At 42.0% G+C, this 18,715-nt stretch overlaps 1 protein-coding gene across 1 annotated transcript in view; it reads left to right on the top strand.

Annotated features, from left to right (window-relative positions):
- ADAM12 (ADAM metallopeptidase domain 12) overlaps nt 1–18,715 on the top strand; it is a 169,634-nt gene that overhangs the window by 85,859 nt on the left and 65,060 nt on the right. Inside the window, exons 4-5 of the mRNA XM_062001149.1 lie at nt 11,351–11,429; nt 15,074–15,150. Coding sequence (XP_061857133.1) covers nt 11,351–11,429; nt 15,074–15,150 — 156 coding nt within the window. The remainder of the gene's footprint in view (nt 1–11,350; nt 11,430–15,073; nt 15,151–18,715) is intronic.

The raw sequence follows: 18,715 nt of genomic DNA, 5'->3' as shown, positions 1-18,715 counted from the left end.
ATGTATCTGTAATTGCTTTTAATGCCATTGCTTTTTATGGGCAATTTTAGTTTCAAAGGAACCTGTGAAATCATGTAAAAACATGAAGCATTTGATGATAAAGATGAGCCAAGGGAAATTTATCACACATGATGTTATTTAACTGAAGTGCTGCTAAGGATGAGGCAGCTTTCTAGGTGCAATGTGTGTGAGTCAGACTCAGTGCTGTACTGATTATCGCAAGCTCATGAACAGTAAAAAAAGCCCCAACATACAAATGTTTCATGTTAGCATTATGAACATTTGTCAGAGGTCCACCTAGGTATGACAGACACAGCCTGATCCATTTATAGTAGGAAAAATGTACTTAAACTGATGCTAATTCAGTGCTGTGTGGAAATACAAGCCCTACATGTATACAGCAAGCCAGCTTTTTCTTTGTGAATGACTCAGTTTCCAATGCAGGGGAAGATGAGTTACCTCAGAAGTCCCTTAATGGGTTTTACATCACTAAACAACTCTGAATCTATCACTTATATTCTGCAGCAGTAGCATCCATGTGCTGTATTTAGGTGTGCATAACTCTGTGTGGTGGAAGACAATGGGGCATCGGGTGCATATATTTCATACGGCTAACAAACATTTTCTAAAGGGATTTTGGGTGTTCAACTTGACCAAGTGCCTTAGAGAAGATTGTTTTTCAGAGGATGGTTACCCAAGTGTCTGAAGCTGCTTATCTGAAATAACCATTCATTTTTAAGGCCATTTTATGTATGTGCAATTGCACAGAGAGCTCCAAAGCGTTTGTGTGTATGCACATATTATTTCTGCAAGTGTGACTCATATACAAACTGTATCTAGTTTGTGTATAATCCTGTGGAACTCTATTTTCTGGCAGATGAGTCTACATTAATTCCTAAAACCCTGAGCAACAACAGAATTACTTTGCAGTGTTAGAGGGGAAAACATTACAATAAAAATGAAGCATACTTTTAATTATCTGTAGTCATTCAGATGAAATCTGTAATGAGCTTGATAAATGCTGATGCTTTAGGCATCAATTTTTCCAATGGTAGTAGAACCAAAAATATCTGCAGAAGGCATTGTTAGCTTAGACTACACAAGATTGTTGAGGTCTTGGTTACTAGGAATAATTAAAATTACTTGTGTAAGATAAGTGTCATATCTCTGTCAGCAACTCAATGTTAAATGTTATTATAAACTAATTACTTCCTTGAACTGAAAAGAAGATTGTAATTTTGTGTCTTAGCTACTAGAAGATGTCTGATCCTTCTCTCACTCAAACTCTTTACCACCATGTGTTCAGTGACTTCAGTGCAGTGAGATGCCCCCAGTGTGTGTGAGAGACAAGTTTGCATCCCTGGGCCAGTAGAACACCCTTACTGTGGCAAGAAGGCATGATCCTCATGTCTCAGTCTCACTGCTTGCCCTTGCTTCTGCTGCAGCTCTGTCGTGCTCATGGCCTGCAGTGAGCCAGCCCACCTAGCTAAAGCTTGTATAATTGTTTAAGAGTAGTGCTAAGAGGAGTCTGTGATGTCATGCAGCGTTGCTTGCTCTGATAAGAATAACCCCTTCACTAGCATTCCAATTCAGCCTCCAAACAAAAGTATACAGGGTACTACTGAGACAGTGGGTATCTTACTGACTGTTCTTCTGTCCCAGTAACGTTGTGCAAGGCACCAAAATCAAAGCTTTATCCATCAGCTTCTGTGGAAGCAGACTTCTGAGCACACCACGCTGTAATTGCTGCCATTTGCTTTAACACATTGCCTGAAATCTGCAGCTGCAGCCTTGTAGCGTTACCAAGTTAATTGATCTGCATGGAAGTCACTGCTTTAATTGGAAAGAGACGGGATGAGGGGAGAGTGAGAACACCCTTGTGAGCTCTCATTTAATCTCAGAGTCTCCACTCCACATATGTGGAAGCAGTATTTTGGGCAAATGTAACATGCCCATCATCTTCACAAGTTCTTTCCCTAGTATTGGCTACTGTTGAAGACAGAATATAGGACTAGGTGGAGCTTTGCTCCCACGACCTGCAGCCAGTCTTAGGGCTTTAACACCTACTCATTTTTAAATGAGCGTGCATACCATGTTGTTAGGCTTGAGACTTCAACACAGGTTTTGCACAAAAACAAGCCTACACATCTCTGCCCTCTTCAGTGAGAGACAGGGTGGGCAAAGTGAAGGCGTGTCTGCAAAAGTCAGTCCTGTTCTGCAAGTGAAATATGAGTCCAGGCTACTTAGAGCAAATGACTTGCTCTCGTGGCAAGGGAAAGAATGTGGGTTTAGTAAACCAAAAATACAGTTTTATGTATGGCAGAGCAACTTCATTTACATTAAAAAGGCAAATGCAAACCTACAGGCACACACTCAAAAGCAAGGGTAAGATACAGAGAGGAGGTGGTTGTTGGTTAGAGCCTAAGAATAAACCCAGGCTCATTCATCAATGTTTTAAATGTATTGCAGATGCTGGCATACAACCTGTTGCAACCCCACAACACTATTTGCATTCTGTTAATTAGATCTCAATAAATGTTTCTTTTGCACTGTAATTGCTTAAATTCCTGGTTATACATTTTCCATGCTAGGACTCGTTTTCGTGGATGTTTTGAACAGAATATGCTGTACTAGTCTGAAAACGTTCAGCTGAAAGAACAGTTAGACACTTTGCCCAGTGACATCCTTCAGCAGCATCATTTTACTCAGCTACAAATGACACATTTAATTGAATGAAACATTTCAAATAGACTTTGACAGCTTTCCAGCCCAGTATCTCCTAACTTACTATTTAATGAAAATAGGCCATCCTAGAAGTGTTACAAGGACTATAAAGAGTTTGGTTTATGAAAGGCAGTACTGCCATGGTAGAAAAGAATGCATTCAAACAGTATGTCTGCCACTTGTGATAGACCTATTTCTTAGCTCCTGAGACATCTCAGTGTTTGCCAGTGGATCCTTTGAGCCATGATTTTACAGTGCTGTCCATGCTGCCTACATCCACAACTCCAATGCTGTGCTCTGCATGCAAGCTCCAAATATCTTTTAAAAGGCTCTAGATTATCTTGTGTGAGTTTCAGTGGAAGCAGAATAATGGGAAGTATGTGTTTCACAAGAAACCACAGCATTGTCATTGAGGAGCAGATCCCTGGAAGGCAAGCCAGAGGTTTCAGAGCCATGTTAGCCTTTAGTCTCACCAAAGCCAGTTCAGAATACTACGTTGTGTTCAGCCTCCAGCAGAGCAGGGCACATTGCTTTTGATCTTTGTCACAGATACTTCAGAGCTGTGGTAGTTCAGTGGTTGTTTCCATCTTACTGCACTACTTTTGGCTTGTTGTTTCGGGTTTTCATGGCCATTTCCATTACTCTAAGTTAAACCTACTTATTACAGCTCACAGAGTAGCTCTAAACACAGTATCTCTAAAAGAGTCAGTCTACAGAGTTTGCTTAAATGTACAGAATCGTGTTTTTCCGTTAAAAATCACTTAGCCAATAAGTGCTGTCATCTCTGCATAGCTAACAATTGATAGCTGGTGTTATTCTGGAGCCTTTACTTGAAGGTGTTTGCTTTTCATGGCATACTGCCCAGCTGAACCGACAGCATGATTTCTGCTATTCTGCCACACAGGGAAGCTCAGGGAGGTAATAGCAAATATTCCTCACAAGGAGCTCTCCTAGGACAGTTCTGTGAGAGAGATGCTGAAAACTGCCCAGTGCTGCTCTGGGATATTGGAGCTGGCTGGTGACAAACAGAGTGAGAACAGCTTTGAGGTTAACATGGGCAGGATGCTGGGAAAACGGCTCTGACTTTGGCTTTCAGTGTGTGTGAGATGAGCCGTTTTAGTCAAAGCTCACAGAAGTAAATGATGCCATTCCCTCTTCTGCCAGGGAGCTTTTGCTATGTCTGCAAGCTCCCAGGTGAAGATAGAGTAACCCTTGCTGATATTCCTCTCCTTCCCACACACATGCCGTGCGGGTTGCTTCTTGCCTTAGTGACTGTCTGAGGTGCAGGGTACCTCATGCTGTCCCACTATGACTACCCTCAGGCTTTTGGCCAAGCTCAAGTCATTTCAGAGAGAGAACTTGTTTTTACCCATCTGCTTTGTTGGAAAACATGTTTATCTTCTTCCAAGGAAGAACATGCTTCACTGCAATGCCACTTAGCAGTAGTCTCTTCATTAACATTTTAGAATTAGAATGATAAGATACTGTTAGAGTTCTGGCAAGTAAACGTTTGCCATAAACATGACAAGGAGTGGTGGAAGCAGGGTGTGCATTGAGAGCCTGGAACAGCATGGGAGGCCACTGATGTGCTTCATTTCAATCTTTTTCTGTTGAAACCTAGGGAGGTGAGGTTTCTGGTTTATTTTCCAAGCAGTCAGCAAACAAGAAAACTCTCAATCACTCATTGATTGCCAGCTAGGAAGGTGGTTTTTCTCCCATAGCTGTTCGGATTTGTTTGCTCAGATGGTTCTTTAAGTTTTTATGCACTGCAGCCTCATGGAGTGACTATTTCTGAAGACTGAATGCTCTTAGACTTTAGCTGCTGTGCTTGTCCCTCTTGTCTCCCTCACTTCAGCACACCAGAGAGCAGCTATTGATGAGGGTACCTGTGTTCCAACGCCCCATCCAGGGACCTCTCAGAGCTGTTGCTTTGGATGTTGTAGCGTGTGTTTATGTAAACGTGCTGTCGTTGGGTCAGACACTGTTCCACTCATGCAAGGGGATGGGAGTGAGATTCTAACACAGTAGAAGTAGAGAGATATATTTTTCAACTTAGCATATGATCTCCTCAAATTGTCTATCTCCAGACCAAGTGAAATAGGCCAGAGGCTACAACTGTGGAGTTGATATTGAAACTTGGGATGCTTGGCTGGTTTCCTAGCTATTATAGTTCTATTTTGCTCCCCTCTTTTCCTCAGAATTGTGGTGCTAATTAAGCTCTGCGAGTTTCAATCTCTCAGGTTCTTCAATTATGACATTGCAGTCCCTCTATGGCAGCACACTGGAGTGTGGCAGAAAGGATATTATGAAGTGGAGACATGCAACGGGAAAATGGCCAAAAGCATTTCAAATCACTTAAGATAATTAAACAAGGGGAAAGAATGTGGCGTGTTTAAAGAATATGTGGTGGGTTTGCAAATAGGATGATGTTAGGTGCCTGTGCATGGGAAACTCATTACCCATGCTTCACTCATTTGTTATGTTGTAATGAGAAAGAGGAACTGAAAAATGCCTCTGTTATTCTAGCCTGTGTGAGTATCAGGAGGCATTTGCACTGAGACCACCACTGCAGCAGCAACAGGCTTAACAGTCTCAGTTATTCCTCTAGATATACCTACACAACTGAAGAAATAACAAGCAATTCCAGTCTAAAGGTCAAAATGACCTGAGATGCTTAAGAGTTTATGGAGTACGCTGGTGTCAGTAAGGGAGAGGTTTAGATGACATTTTTTATAACTGCCTATATTCCAGCCTGTTTCACTCTGCTCACCTTTCCCATTTGCAGGCAAGGCTTAAAATGCATAGCCAGAGGGCTTTTAATAAGAATTTGTGTAGCAGAGTGAGGCAGCACTTGGCTGGGGGAGGAAACAGGCACTTTTATCATTCAGAAGGAGGCAAAAGGGTAACAAGTATAAGTAAAGGTCAGATGTCTGTCTGAGCTGCAGGCAGCATATCTGAGGAGAAGGGAGGCACTGCAGTGAGGTCTGAGTCAGCCTTGCACTACCACTGGCTTATGATGATCGGTGCTCCCACAGCAGCTGTCACCATTGAAGAAGTCATAGGAATGTTCTTTCTAAAACACCAGTTGTTAAAGTGGTCTGACTATACTGAGCTGTTAATCAAAACCCAAGTTAAGCAGAAGAGCAAACTGAAGAGAGTGAAAAGTGTATGTTCCTCTCCCAAAGCTCAATAGGTTCACAGCCCCTTCTCTATAGCATTAAAAACAACCCTGGATCCAACCTTCTAAGCAGAGAGTGCGTTGCTGTGGTGTTGGATCCCAAAACAGAGATGCCCACGTGTGAGCATATTTGAAACAAGATTTAAGATGAAGACTGGGGGCTGTAATTCCCAACCTTTTCACAGGTTAAGGAGTTGCAGAAACAAAAGTCAGATTGTGCTTCTCAGTGCTGTGAATCTTGCAGTGTGTATGCACAGTACCCAAGGTTTGTTCCTAGCCTGGTCAGACCTCAGAATCAAATAGTCAGCTTAGCTCTAGCTCAGATGTTAAGGCTGCTTTAAACCTCCATGAGATTCAAAAGAAAACCCAGTGCTGCTTTTAGAAACTACTTCTGGTGTTTCTATTTCTAGGATTTTAGCTAGGTGTCCAGTTTCTGCTACACTTTAGCCCAACTCAAAGTCCTGGTTAATGCCTGATGGCAGTAGACAGGGCACATCACATCCCTGGTTTGAGCTGTGTGCCACAGAGTTCCCTGCCCAAGAGAAGCAGCCCAGGTGTCTGCTCACTCACCAGCACTGCTGATCAGAGAGCTAGCAGAATCAGGGATTTATTATTATAAAAACTTGTGTCTCTTCTGCTGGCCCTGGTGAAGCAAAGGTCAAGCTTTATGTTCCATGTCACGCAGGAACAAGGCATAGTCCTTCTGAGACGTGTAACAGGGAGCCACACACCACCCAGGATGTTGAAGAAAGTTGTACCAGACCAGCCAGGCATCACGTTGTTTGGCTTTAAAGCAGTGCAGTTGAACCTCAGTTGCTGGGTGGTTGTTAGTCACTTCATTCTCCCAGGGCAGCTTTGAGAGTCTTGTAGATGCATTTTGATGGATAACAATGTTGGTGTCTTTCCCCTTGTGTACAGGGGGATGACCTGAAACAGGGAGGGCAACCAAAGAAGCTTCATCCTAAGAGACAGATTGAAAACCAAACCTTTGTGCTGTTAGAGCTTTGCTGCTTAGGTTTTTGTCCACCTGTTTCTTCTCCATCTCCAAGGGACATATGGGTCCCTGCTCCTGCTGTGCTGATGCCTAGATTTTTCCTGAGTACCACTAACATGAAAAGTGCACAGTTGTTGTCATGTTTTATGGCCAGATATTCTATACTTGACACGTAGATGGTTTAGGGAGAATTTTATGGTAATCTGCACCCATCTGAATGATATATGTACCAAGAAGGAAAAGCAATTGTTTCAGCTAGGGAAAGAAGGGCAACTGGGAAAACCTAGAAAAGGCTGAACATCAGGAAATGCATCATGACAGTAACATCTGTTGGGATGCAAAATCATCTCCCTTTGAAAGGGGTGGGATCAGCATTGTTTCTGACACTTGAAACTCGATGAGATAGAACTGAATTTGATCTACAGCAAGCCTGGCTTCCAGGGAGGCCAGCTCTATGATCCACTGGATTTTTTTCTGCCTTTAACTTCTATGGCTCTGTCATTCTGACTCTCCCTGGGTGATGAAATGTCATTATAACCTTTTGAAATAATATCTTGCTGCCTGGAGAGCAGAGACTGATTTTCTCATTTGCAAGTGAGAGGCAGTGTGTTAAATTACCATTCCTGTTGTTAAATGGATTCAGTAAAAAAAAATGGATGTGTTTGAAACAGGACATTTCTCCATTCCCCAAACAACCTGCCTAGGAATTCACACCGTGGGGGGCCAGAGAGGTGAGGATAGATGTTTAAATAATGTCCAGCATATTCTCTGAGGCTTAGGTTAGTGGAAGCTGCTTGACACCTGAAAAAGTTTCAGCAGATCTGACAGGTAAGCTTTCTGCTGGTTCACAGAGGATGAGGAAGCCTGGTTTCCAAAGGATGAGATGGGTAAAACCTGTCCTTCTGGGCCATCACAGCTTCTGCTTGTTGATTTAGCTCTGGGAAACGTGAAAAAAAATCCACAGTGGCAACAAACAAAGGGGTTAAGTACACAAGTAATTTGACTCAAGAATTGCACTGTTGCATCCTTGGAGAGTAGATGAGAAAGTTATGGTGTTGCTTCAGCTGATGTTTCTTAATTGCACCCAGCAGCTGATGCAGTTCTCAGTAGCATTTGTTTCTGCCTCTTCATGCAGGGCAAAAAAATTGGTAATAGTCTGGTGCTACTGAGAGTTGTAGCTGACAACATTTAAAACTCCAGACATGGTGATGGATTACACTATGACATATTAATGTTATTTTGATCCCTGCTCTTTCAGAAGTACATTGATCCAATTAGGTTAAGTAGCTTGCCATCTAAATTAATTTACTTTCCTCTATTAATCTCCTTTACTGTGGGTCAAAACCAGAGATGTAAATCAATCTATAGCATTGCATATCTTGGAGGGGGGCAAGGGTAATTAAATTACCTAATAGATACATATGTTGAATCCATTGTGTGATATGTTAAACGTGACTGCCATCACTGGGAAGTGAAGTGGTGCACACTGAGCTGTGGGATTGGAGTGCTTCTTGCACCTTTCATAACATTTCAAGAAATGCCTCCACGTGGCTTGCTGTCCCTGGATACTAATGCTTTGTGCTCATACAGCTATACAGCCTTTAAGAGACATTTTGAAAGTGGGGAAAACAGCTTCTTTCTCTGGCAGAAATTGTTGGACTCCCTGGCTGAATGTCTTGTAGAGGTCCCCAGCCTCCACACCTTTCCTCTGGCTTGCCCTCAAACCAGCCCTAGCGCCATACATGGCAGGGAAACAGATGTCTCAGCAGTGATGTCTTAGTTACCAAACTGAAGGACTCCTGAAAAGCTTCCTCATTTTCTTAAAAGGGATCTTTCAGTGGTATATGAAATTTCTATTCCTTGAGTCCTCCTTTGGCTTCTGCATTGTGGTGTACTTTCTAACTTGTTAGGTTAGGCCAATAGTGAGGCTCTTATCAGTCTTTTACTACTCACACGGGGAAGTGTTATGTTCAGCTGGTATTTTGATCAGGCTAGATAGCAAAAGTTCATCCTGATAGGGAGACTGATGACAACCACACCAGGAATTTTCTGTGCCTCCTGATTTTATCAAGTAGAATTGTCCATGAAAGACTCAAATAGAGAATGTTGACACAGTCAAACTAGATACAGAGCGCAGAGTTTTTACATTGAGTTTAATTAACTCTTAAAAACTTACCAGGCTTGTGACATCTTCCTCATCATGGGAGATCAAGACAAGGGCTCTGTACAGTAAGAAGATGGATCTGTTTCCATCACGATGGTTGTAGTAGGATATTAATCCAGGTCTGATGACGGATGTAACGGGGCAGGTCGGGTTGCTGGTCACAGCACTCCCTCCTGGTATTAAAATCTCTCAATCTATGAAATATTTTGTAAGCCTGTGCCTGAGGGTGGAATGAACAAAAGCAGAAAGGTCACCTTTATCATCACTGCTGTCAAACACTTTGGAAATAGTAGAGCACAAAGGATATCTCTCAATCCCTTTGCCCTAATGCTGCATCTGTCACCTTATCCCTCGCCTGTGTTTTGTCCCCTTAAAAAATCACCCTGGTATCCCATGTGAAACCCCATTTCCACAAAGTATACAGCAGAACTCTTTTGGCCTCAACAATTATAGGCTCTTACCTTTTGCCTTTACAAATGTAATTAATGCCAGCTAAGTGCAGAACTTAACAGTGTTATTAAATAAATGATAACTAGGAACACAGCTGCTCTTTATGATAATGAGAAGTAGGAGACGTGGATGCAGCCCACTTTCTTTCTGACAGGCCTTCTAGAGGCTGCAGGCACAAGAGGGGAGATAAACATTGATGTCAAGTGCCCTCTGAGATGTCTCTGTGGAGCTGGTTGGGGAAATGCACAGAGTATCAAAATCAACACTTGGTTGGGCAGCCAAATCCTGCTCTAGCTGTGGTGGTTAGCTGAGATTCAGAGCAGATCCTAAATAACCCACCAAATGCTGCAGCATTTTAACATTCAATGTCTATTAATATACTAGTGTTTCCCACCACCTGGAAAATGCAAAGTGAGAATCTGTGCTTGAATGCCCATTGCCTTGGGGCTTTGCTATCTTCAACTCTTTACATTGCCTTTCCCCTTCCCTTTTTATTGTCTTGTTTGATTTTTTCCCCCTTTGCTTTTAAGAGAGAGGATTTTAAAGATGGATTTTCTCTCTAACGAGTGTTTGTTCCTGGCACAACCAGGTCCTGATCATGCCTGAGACATTGGGTATTAATGTGATGCAAACAAATCAGGAATGAAAATGAAATGTTTGTACATAGTTTAAATGTTTATGTAAAAGGGCAAGAAATGTGTACTGAGGCTGTGTGCTGGTCCATACCAGTGTATATGCAAGAGTGCAGCATTAACTAGCTTTAAATAAAAGAAAGGGCCTGGTTTGTTCAAATGAGCAACCCAAGGGAAAAATGAGTCTTTCAAGTGAAACAGACAGAACATTGTGAAACACTATGCCAAAGATGATCAGTAGTCCAATCTCTTCAGTTTTCTGAAGGTGACAGTGGCATTTATCTTTGCTTTCTTCAATATTGTACTTCTGCATTGGGCTCAAATGTTTGTGAACACTCAAGCACACTTGTGCTGAGGAACATGGCTTAAACCTGCATATGTATTCCTCCTTCTGGCTTTGCTAGAAATGCTCTTTAGATAAGGAATTGGAAAACAGGTCAATAGCAGGACTTTAAATACAGCCTAGGCTGGTGCTGCTTTCTCTGTGACGTGAGTTGGGACAGAAAGAAAAGTTTCCACAGCTGTCACGTACGTGTCCCCCTCTGGAGACTTCTGCAAAATGGCAATTGCAAGTCAAAAATTTTTCTATCACTGCCAAAGGCAGGAGGGGAGGTGTATGAAGAGAATGAGAACAGAATGTCTCATCACAGACGTGGTCTTTCACCACCTCCTGATACATCATTTCAAGTAGTTTCATTTCCATTCGTGAATATCCTTTTATCAGAATAAATCCAGGTCTTCTGTAATGTTCTTGTAGTGTTTTGCCTCAGGTGTCAATGGAAGAAGTTCTTTTCCATTTACCAGGAGCTAAACTTACCTGTGGGTAGTCACTTGCTGATGAATACAACACATTCTATAGTAAAAGAATACAGGGAAAACATGTTCCACAAGCCACCATTACTTAACTAGATTTCAGAGCTCATGTAAAACGTGTTGAAAATGACATGGAAGATTCAAATGGAATGTACTGGCATGCAGTCCTCATTTGGAAGAGAAAACAGTCTGGAAACTTGTAGTCTTTTCCCAATTAAGGAAGGAAGTGTTTATGTACTGCAGCTTCAGTATTTGCAGTTCTGTTTGGCCTGATTTCGCACACAGCCCCAGTCGTCATTGTGTCATTAATGCTTTGATCACCCTCTCAAACGGAACCAAAGACAAGGTGATGTGGCCTTAATATTGTGTGCTCTGTCTTTCTTTTTTTCTTTTAGGGGCCTGTTAGCCAGCAGCTTCACAGAAACTCATTATCTGAAAGATGGCACTGACGTGGTTCTGGCTCGCAATTACACGGTAAGGTTGGTGTGTCGTGGGTAGATGATGCTTCATCCTTGAAACCCACGGTGCTCTCTGCTAGGATCTGAGCCACGGGATGAAACAGCTCCATGTGTGATCTTTTCTTATTGTTGCCTTCAGTAGCTTTTTGACTGCTGTGATCCTACACATGAATTTTTAGAGAGGGACTTTAAAGGCAAGCTGTGGGGTTTTAACCAGGTGACTTTTGAAGTCTGTAAGATTTACGCAGCTTCTTGGAAACGTAGCATTTCATAGCAAATGCAGCCATTGTTGATCAGTTGTGGAGGAAAGTCCTGGTTCAGCCAGGATGAAAGCCCTAAATTGTCTGATTTTCATAGTGCAGAAGGCTCGGGTGTCTCTCTGCATTGGGGAAGCCATGGCTGGTGTTTAGGAGAACACATTGGTTGTTGGGGTTTATTTATTAAACCAGAGCATAAGACTGTTAAGGATATATTTTATATAAATATGTGTATATGTGTATATTTATGGGCATGTATGTATAAATAAAAACACAGCTAGTATGACAGTTGTTAAAACCAGTAGTTAAAATGTGCTTTTTATACATAAAGCCTGCTTTGAGACAGTCGTGTTTTTGTCCTCTGACAGCACGAATGCTTTAATTAGAAACACTGCAGCAAGTGATTTTAATTACAAAGTTTATCATTTGTGTGCCTAAAGTCCTATAAAGTGTTTGTTATGTTACATTATTTATTTACTGACACTGTCAGAGGAGGCTCGTGCTTTGTGTTCTCATCCGTAATGGGCTTTGCTGCTACCAGTGAAAGGCATCATTTCTGTGCATAACATCTTCCTTCTGAAAAAGCATCTTCATTATAGCTCCAGACCTCCCAAGTAAAGCAATCATTTTGAAGGCTTTAGCTGTATTTTTTTTTGCTGGATGCTCATATCTCCTTCAGAATCAGCTTAGGAGAAAATAGTAATTTGTTTTAGAAATGGGAAAGCTGTAGAGATCCTTAAAAGAAGTGAAAGGAAAGAAATGAAGCACACAAGTCTGACAGATTAGCTTAGGTTAACGTGGATATGTGTAGAGCTAATGATGACCAGGCTTTCTCTTGCTAAAAAAATTGTTTCCATGATGGCAGTAAATCCTGATTAGTACTGACAGTGCATTTTGGTGACTGAAAGAGGTTTTTTTAAGAGGCTGTTTTTGAGAGATTGGAGGGTGTTAAGTCTCCTTCTCAAGAGGTTTCCAAACTCACTTGGACACGTTCCTGTGCCCCCTGATCGAGAGGAACCTGCTTTAGCAGGGGGTTGGGCTGGATGATCTCTGCAGGTCCCTTCCAACCCCCATCACCCTGGGATTGGTGAACTCTTTTTCCATTAAATGCTGCAATATGGTTTCAAAAGATAAGTCTCTGTGATTTTATATCTCTTCTTCACTGAGGACACCACTACAGGCTGTGGTTGAAACCAAATCACATTTCCCATTGAAAAGTTGATTTTAGTCAAATTGTGCTTGGAGGTCAAACCAAGCTAAGTTTGTGGAGTGTCATCCAGGGAGTTCTCTAGCACACAAATCAGTAGCTAAGTGATTTGTCTGGTTTATGGCATCTGAAAAATTTGGAGCTGTCAAAAGCTGCTACTTATTAAATGATCTCAGGTAAGAGTAGAGTGCAGTTTGAGGAAGTATGAGAAATCAGCCATGGTAATTGTTTGGTTTGAGGGAGTGATCCATTTTCTGTACCAGTTTGCCAGACTAAAGAGATGTGGTAGGAGGAAAAAAAATAATCTTGCAGTTCAGTGGAATTACTGAGCTAGAAATCAATTTTCCAGCAGTCCAATTGCAGGCCATGGTCTGATAAGTCTACGTTTGCAGTGTTGAACTTTGGTGTTGCATGGCATGTGGATCTCAGAGAAGCTGGGAAATGGGCCACAATAAGGGGCTCAAAGTTAATAAAATGACAAGTTGTGTGTGCAGAGAGAAGGGAATCAGGACCTTTGCCATCATTAGCTCTTTGATAACAACAGTTGGACTGCAGCAGCAGCCTGTGTAGGACAAGGTATCAGCTGCTCCCATCTCATTTCACTGAGGACTGTGCTTAGCACTGGGGATGCTGAACCCCAAAAATTGCCTCTCTTGATTTTTGGTTTTACACCACTTCAGGGTCACTGTATGAGAGTCAGTGCTAAGGTGAGGAGTGTGTTTTATCTTCTAATCAACTGGATGCATGCAACCGATAACATTGTACGCTCACACTGAAAACTTTGATGGCAATTGGTGACTGAAGCAATCACCCCCCAAAAATTCAGTCTATGACTTCCTCCCTTCTATTGTGTCCTTGCTAATGTGGTACTGACTTTGTGACTACTGATAATGAAGAGTAAAGCACTGTTACCCTGTTTCTGTCACTTCTTTCACTGACAAAAGCTGTTGAGATTTGCATTTAGAAAGTCAATGTTGCTGTTCTGTGTTCAGTTGCTCATGTTGGAAATACAAATGCTTTAAACACCTATTTTTGATGCTATAACCTTATTTACAGGAAATTCATATCTGACTAACTCCATCTTGCCCAGTGTTTTCATGGCTATTGCTCTCTTTAACGAAATCAAGGTGGGCTTTAGAAGTCTAAAGTGAAGTTTTCTCCATGTCCCTAAACTGAAAAGGTTAATTAATGCAGCTGGATTGATGTGAATGAACCAAGTAATAAAAAGGCAGAGTGAGGCGACTGTCAGGTTGAAGCATGAGTGAGAACTTTTCTTTGCACTAATAAGATAGGAACCTTTTACAAAGTTGTTTTCAGTTTCCAGGTGGCATTCAAAGGAGTCATGAGAAAAGAAATGTTGAATGTGACACAATCTTTGCTTTCTGACCAGTCACATAATTGGGAATGTGATATAACCTTTAGTCAACAATAAAATCAACCTTGATTCCAGACAGATATGTGGATGCTCTGAGAAAGTGTCTCTGTCGTTGGGTGCCTTTTGCAAGCGGTGGATTATTAAGGAAATACAATAACCTAGCCACAAAATGAAATTGGACTGTTGCCTCTCAAAATAGAAGCCCCTCTTGTTCTTAGTTCTTCCTAATAACATGCAGCCACTCGGTTGGGTAACTCAATAAAAAGTTTCCTTTCCAACCTGTTTCCCTTCCCCTTCATTTGCTCCATCATGTTTTTTTTTTAAAAGGGTTGGGATTGGCTTTTTTATACTTCTCTTTATACACAGCTGCTTCCTACAGACACACACATAGATGTGGATGAACTGAAATAAAAATATGTGTCTCTATAGAGAGTAGTAAAATGTGTCATCTGATTTCTTCATCCATCAAATATTCCGTACTGCGGCTTTAAACAAAATCACCCAGCAAAAGGTGGTTGGTCAGGCTTTTCAAACAACACTGACCCTCTTTGGAAAATAAAGAAAAAGCCAACTCAAAATGGAACAAAACCCTCCTCAAGTTTTGGGCGTTTAAAAAACCACCCAAGACTTTCATTTATGAGTCCTATGGACCATTAAGTACAGTGAATAATGGAGCAGGAAAGATGCTGTCAGTGTGTTTCTGAATGCTATAGCCTGATATTGATAAGCACTTTGAAATAAAGGGGGTGGAAAATGATGGGGAAAGTAGAGAGCAGAGAGTGTTTATGACTCTTGAAATGTTTTCTCTTTCTTGCAATCAGGGTCACTGCTATTACCACGGCAATGTACGAGGGTACCCCGACTCCTCAGTCAGTCTCAGTGCCTGCTCTGGACTCAGGTGAGCCAATATTCTGTAATGCTTCAGCTCCTTAAGCAATCATTCAGTAGCCATTGAGCTTTTGTTTTGTCTTTTAATGAGGGTATCAATATCTTGGTTTTCAAATGTTGGTACAAGCCCTGTGAAAACATTTACCCTGTAATTGCTCTGAAGAGGAAAAAATAAGTAGATAGTACAGTCTGGGGGGGTTTCCATGACATCCCTTCTCTCTGACTGCCCATCCTTCTCTATGCCCTTTTGCAGCAGTTCAGTGCTTGGCATATTTTTGGGCTGGTAGTGCCCAGTGACCTTCCAGTCCTCCTTGTTTCCAAGGCTGATTCACCAGTGATGGCAGGACTACTTTGTAGATGCGATCTCATGCATCACCCAGCAGCCTCATCATTAGGAGATATTGCTTTATAAATACAGCTAAGGAGTTCAATGCATTGGGTTCATGACAGGTATGATGCTCAGTATTGGGATTTTAGCTGCTTGTTAGCCGAAGAGTAGCAGATTCACGTTGCTGAAAACCAAACCCCTTCTGAATGTGAGAAGGGAACAGGCTGAAAACATTTTCAATACACAGTGGGCACTGTTCAGGAAACAAGTATCTTCCTTCCTTGGACAATCAGAAACTGGGATTTACTCACAGAGCTGTTCCAAATCACAGTAATTAACTGTAACTTGGCTCTAGTGCTCTCCCTGGAAAACCCAGTTTCCCTGTCAGATTTCCACCTGTCTCAACCTTTTCTGGGTTTATTTAATTTATCTACAAACAGCATGAGTAGCTGGAGTCTTTTTCCCTCGATTTTACATTTTGTGCTGTAGTGGCATTATCAGACATCTGGGAGAGATGGCAGCAAAGAGAACAAACAGTCTCTCTGTCAGAGGAACCCTTTTGCTGTAGTGGATGGGATTCCTGCAGCTGATTCCCACCCAAAGAGGGATTTTCTGGGTGCTTCAGTATGTATCTGTCATCTTCCACCAGTGTACTCATAATTAACCCCTTGTACGGATGATGGCAGTCTGCATTCACCAGGCATCCTTGCAGTCTGTAAAACTGTCATGCAATCCTCTCAGTGTTTTAGTTACAAGGATTGCATTGCTGCAAGGTCCACAGGGACAATTTACCTTCTGTGAGACAGGGTCATGGATGTCTTGTTCCAGAGCTACTGATTCTCGAGAGAAATTACTCTTCTCTGTATTAAAAGCATTTTCTTTCTTCTCTATTGTGCTCTTTATACAATTGTTGAGCTCACAGAGTCATTGGCCAGTTTTAGATAGTCAGGTATATCAGGGCAACACCAGCTGGCAGTGCCTTTTTTCTCTCATCTGGCACTATTGCACATAAATGCTCAAAGTGCAAGCTGACAGTATTAAGCTCCTTTCTCATAGGAAAAGTGTACCAAGTCTTTTTCAGTGCAAAGTTTCCTAAGTACCCCTGCCAATGCACAGGTCTTTCCTAGTAGGAGAATAACTGAGGATGTTCCTCAGTATCCACACTCATTTAGCTGCTGTGTTTGCTGTTGAGATTGAGTGACCATGAGCAAGAACAGCTTGTGATAAGAGTGCTTCCTTCTTTGGAGGTCATTCATGCTGCCTGGATGCATTCCTGTGTGACCTGATCTAGATGGATCTGCTTTAGCACAGGGGTTGGACTAGATGGTCTCTAAATGTCCCTTCCAACCCCTACCAGTCTGTGAATCTGTGTAAATAATATGAGGAGAAATAGAATGGTTCAAAACTACTTCATGGCTTCCTTTGCTGGCAATTTTACTACTAGTACAGCTTGAAAGATAGGATAGGATAGGATAGGATAGGATAGGATAGGATAGGATAGGATAGGATAGGATAGGATAGGGTGATGTACTCGCCTGCTGAAAGACAGTTGTATTGTTCCATGGCATGATAAAGACTGCAAGCTGCAGGCACAGAGACATAAGACATTGTGTGGCCATGGAGCTCCAGGGGATGACAGCCCCTGGAGCAGCCATTTGACTTCCAGCAGCTGGTGGAAGAAAAGATTGATCATATTCTCAGGGTCTGTTTCTGGCTTTGTGACAGTTTCTTAGTGAATTGGACAAACCTCTCCTCTGTCTCAGTTTCTCCATCTGTGAAATTCATTTAATGATTCTTACCTACCTCACACAGCTGTTGCATGGGACTGAAGTTTAAGTGCCTGAAAAACATCTAATGAAAGGACTAAAGCAAGCTGTTAGCTGACTGAAATCTCAGAGCACTAATATCCTCCCACTCCTACTAGACAGGCACCTTGGGCGTTGTTCCAGGTGTGGATAGGTAGGGGCTGTGTCTTCTCCTCCAGATTCAGAGAGTTCGTTAAAAGACATGAAATTAGTCATAAAGAGGTTTCACATTTAAGGATGCTCTGAAACCCAAGTGCTCAGCAGTAGTCAAAGAAGCAAACAAAGGATCATAGGAGTTCCTGAGACAGAAATAGAGGATAGAACAAAAACCTCATTACCACTTTATAAATCCATAGTGCACTCATATCTTGAATTCTGCACGCAGTTCTTGATTTCCCCTCCCCATCTCTGTCTCAGAAAAGGAAGAATCGTTTCCAGAGAAGGGTAAAAGTTATGATCAAAGGTATGGAACAGCTTTTATCCAAAGAGAGAAAATAGACTAGGATTTGTCACTTTTGAAAGGAGATGACGGAGAAAAGGGGCATGATGAAACGAGGTTGAAAGTCATGGGACAATTACTGAGTATTTTTCATAACCCCAAAATTAGGAGACATCAAATGAAACTTCAGAGCAAAGGAAAGTACTTTTTTATTCAGCACATAATGAAGCTGCAGAGCTCACTTTCACAGGTGGGTGTCAATGTGAAAAGCGTCAGCGTTCAAAAAAGATGAGACAATTTGGGGAGGAGAGCTGGGGGAGCCTCTCCAGGGCTTCCAAGCTCAAACCTATCCCTGACAATCATGCTATCAGAGCTGGGGATACTGACTGAAACGTGCTTGGTACATTCTTATATCTTACCCCTAAGTATATGCTTTTGGCAAGGGCCAGAGACAAAGTGCAGAGCTGGAGCAACCTTGTTCTGACTTACTGCAACCATCCAGCTCTTACAGTGCAGCCCCATGGTTGAGCATTTGACATGTGTTATTATCTTGCAAATATGACATGATTATGATGAGCTATAGGAAGAATCAAGTATGAAATCTGCAAGCAAAGACAGGTTTGACTGGTTTGCCTTTTTAAGGCAGATAAAGGGGATGAGATGTAAAGACAAGTGAGAAGTAGACTTGGCTGTCTTATACACACACACTCATGTATTCCAGCTATGTTACATCCCCTTAGACATAACATTCGAGTGCCTCACTTCACACAGGATTATAATGGTATAAATAGTTGGATTGACACTGATAGCTGCCTAAAATGCAGGTTAGAGGAGATTATAATCATGCCATAATCTGTATCCTGCTGGCTCCTCAGGAGGAGGAGGAAGAGCTGAATGGCAGAGAGGAGACAGTAAATGCTGAACGGATGAGATGGGAACAATGGGCAATCAGGATTTCCCCTGCTTCCATCTGGGTAAAAAAGCCAATTAGAGCTTGTGGGAG

Source organism: Colius striatus, chromosome 8 (genome assembly GCF_028858725.1).
Source record: "Colius striatus isolate bColStr4 chromosome 8, bColStr4.1.hap1, whole genome shotgun sequence".
NCBI classification, from domain to species: domain Eukaryota; kingdom Metazoa; phylum Chordata; class Aves; order Coliiformes; family Coliidae; genus Colius; species Colius striatus.
The sequence above is the reverse complement of the archived record's forward strand: the minus strand, read 5'-3'. Positions and strand labels throughout refer to the sequence as shown.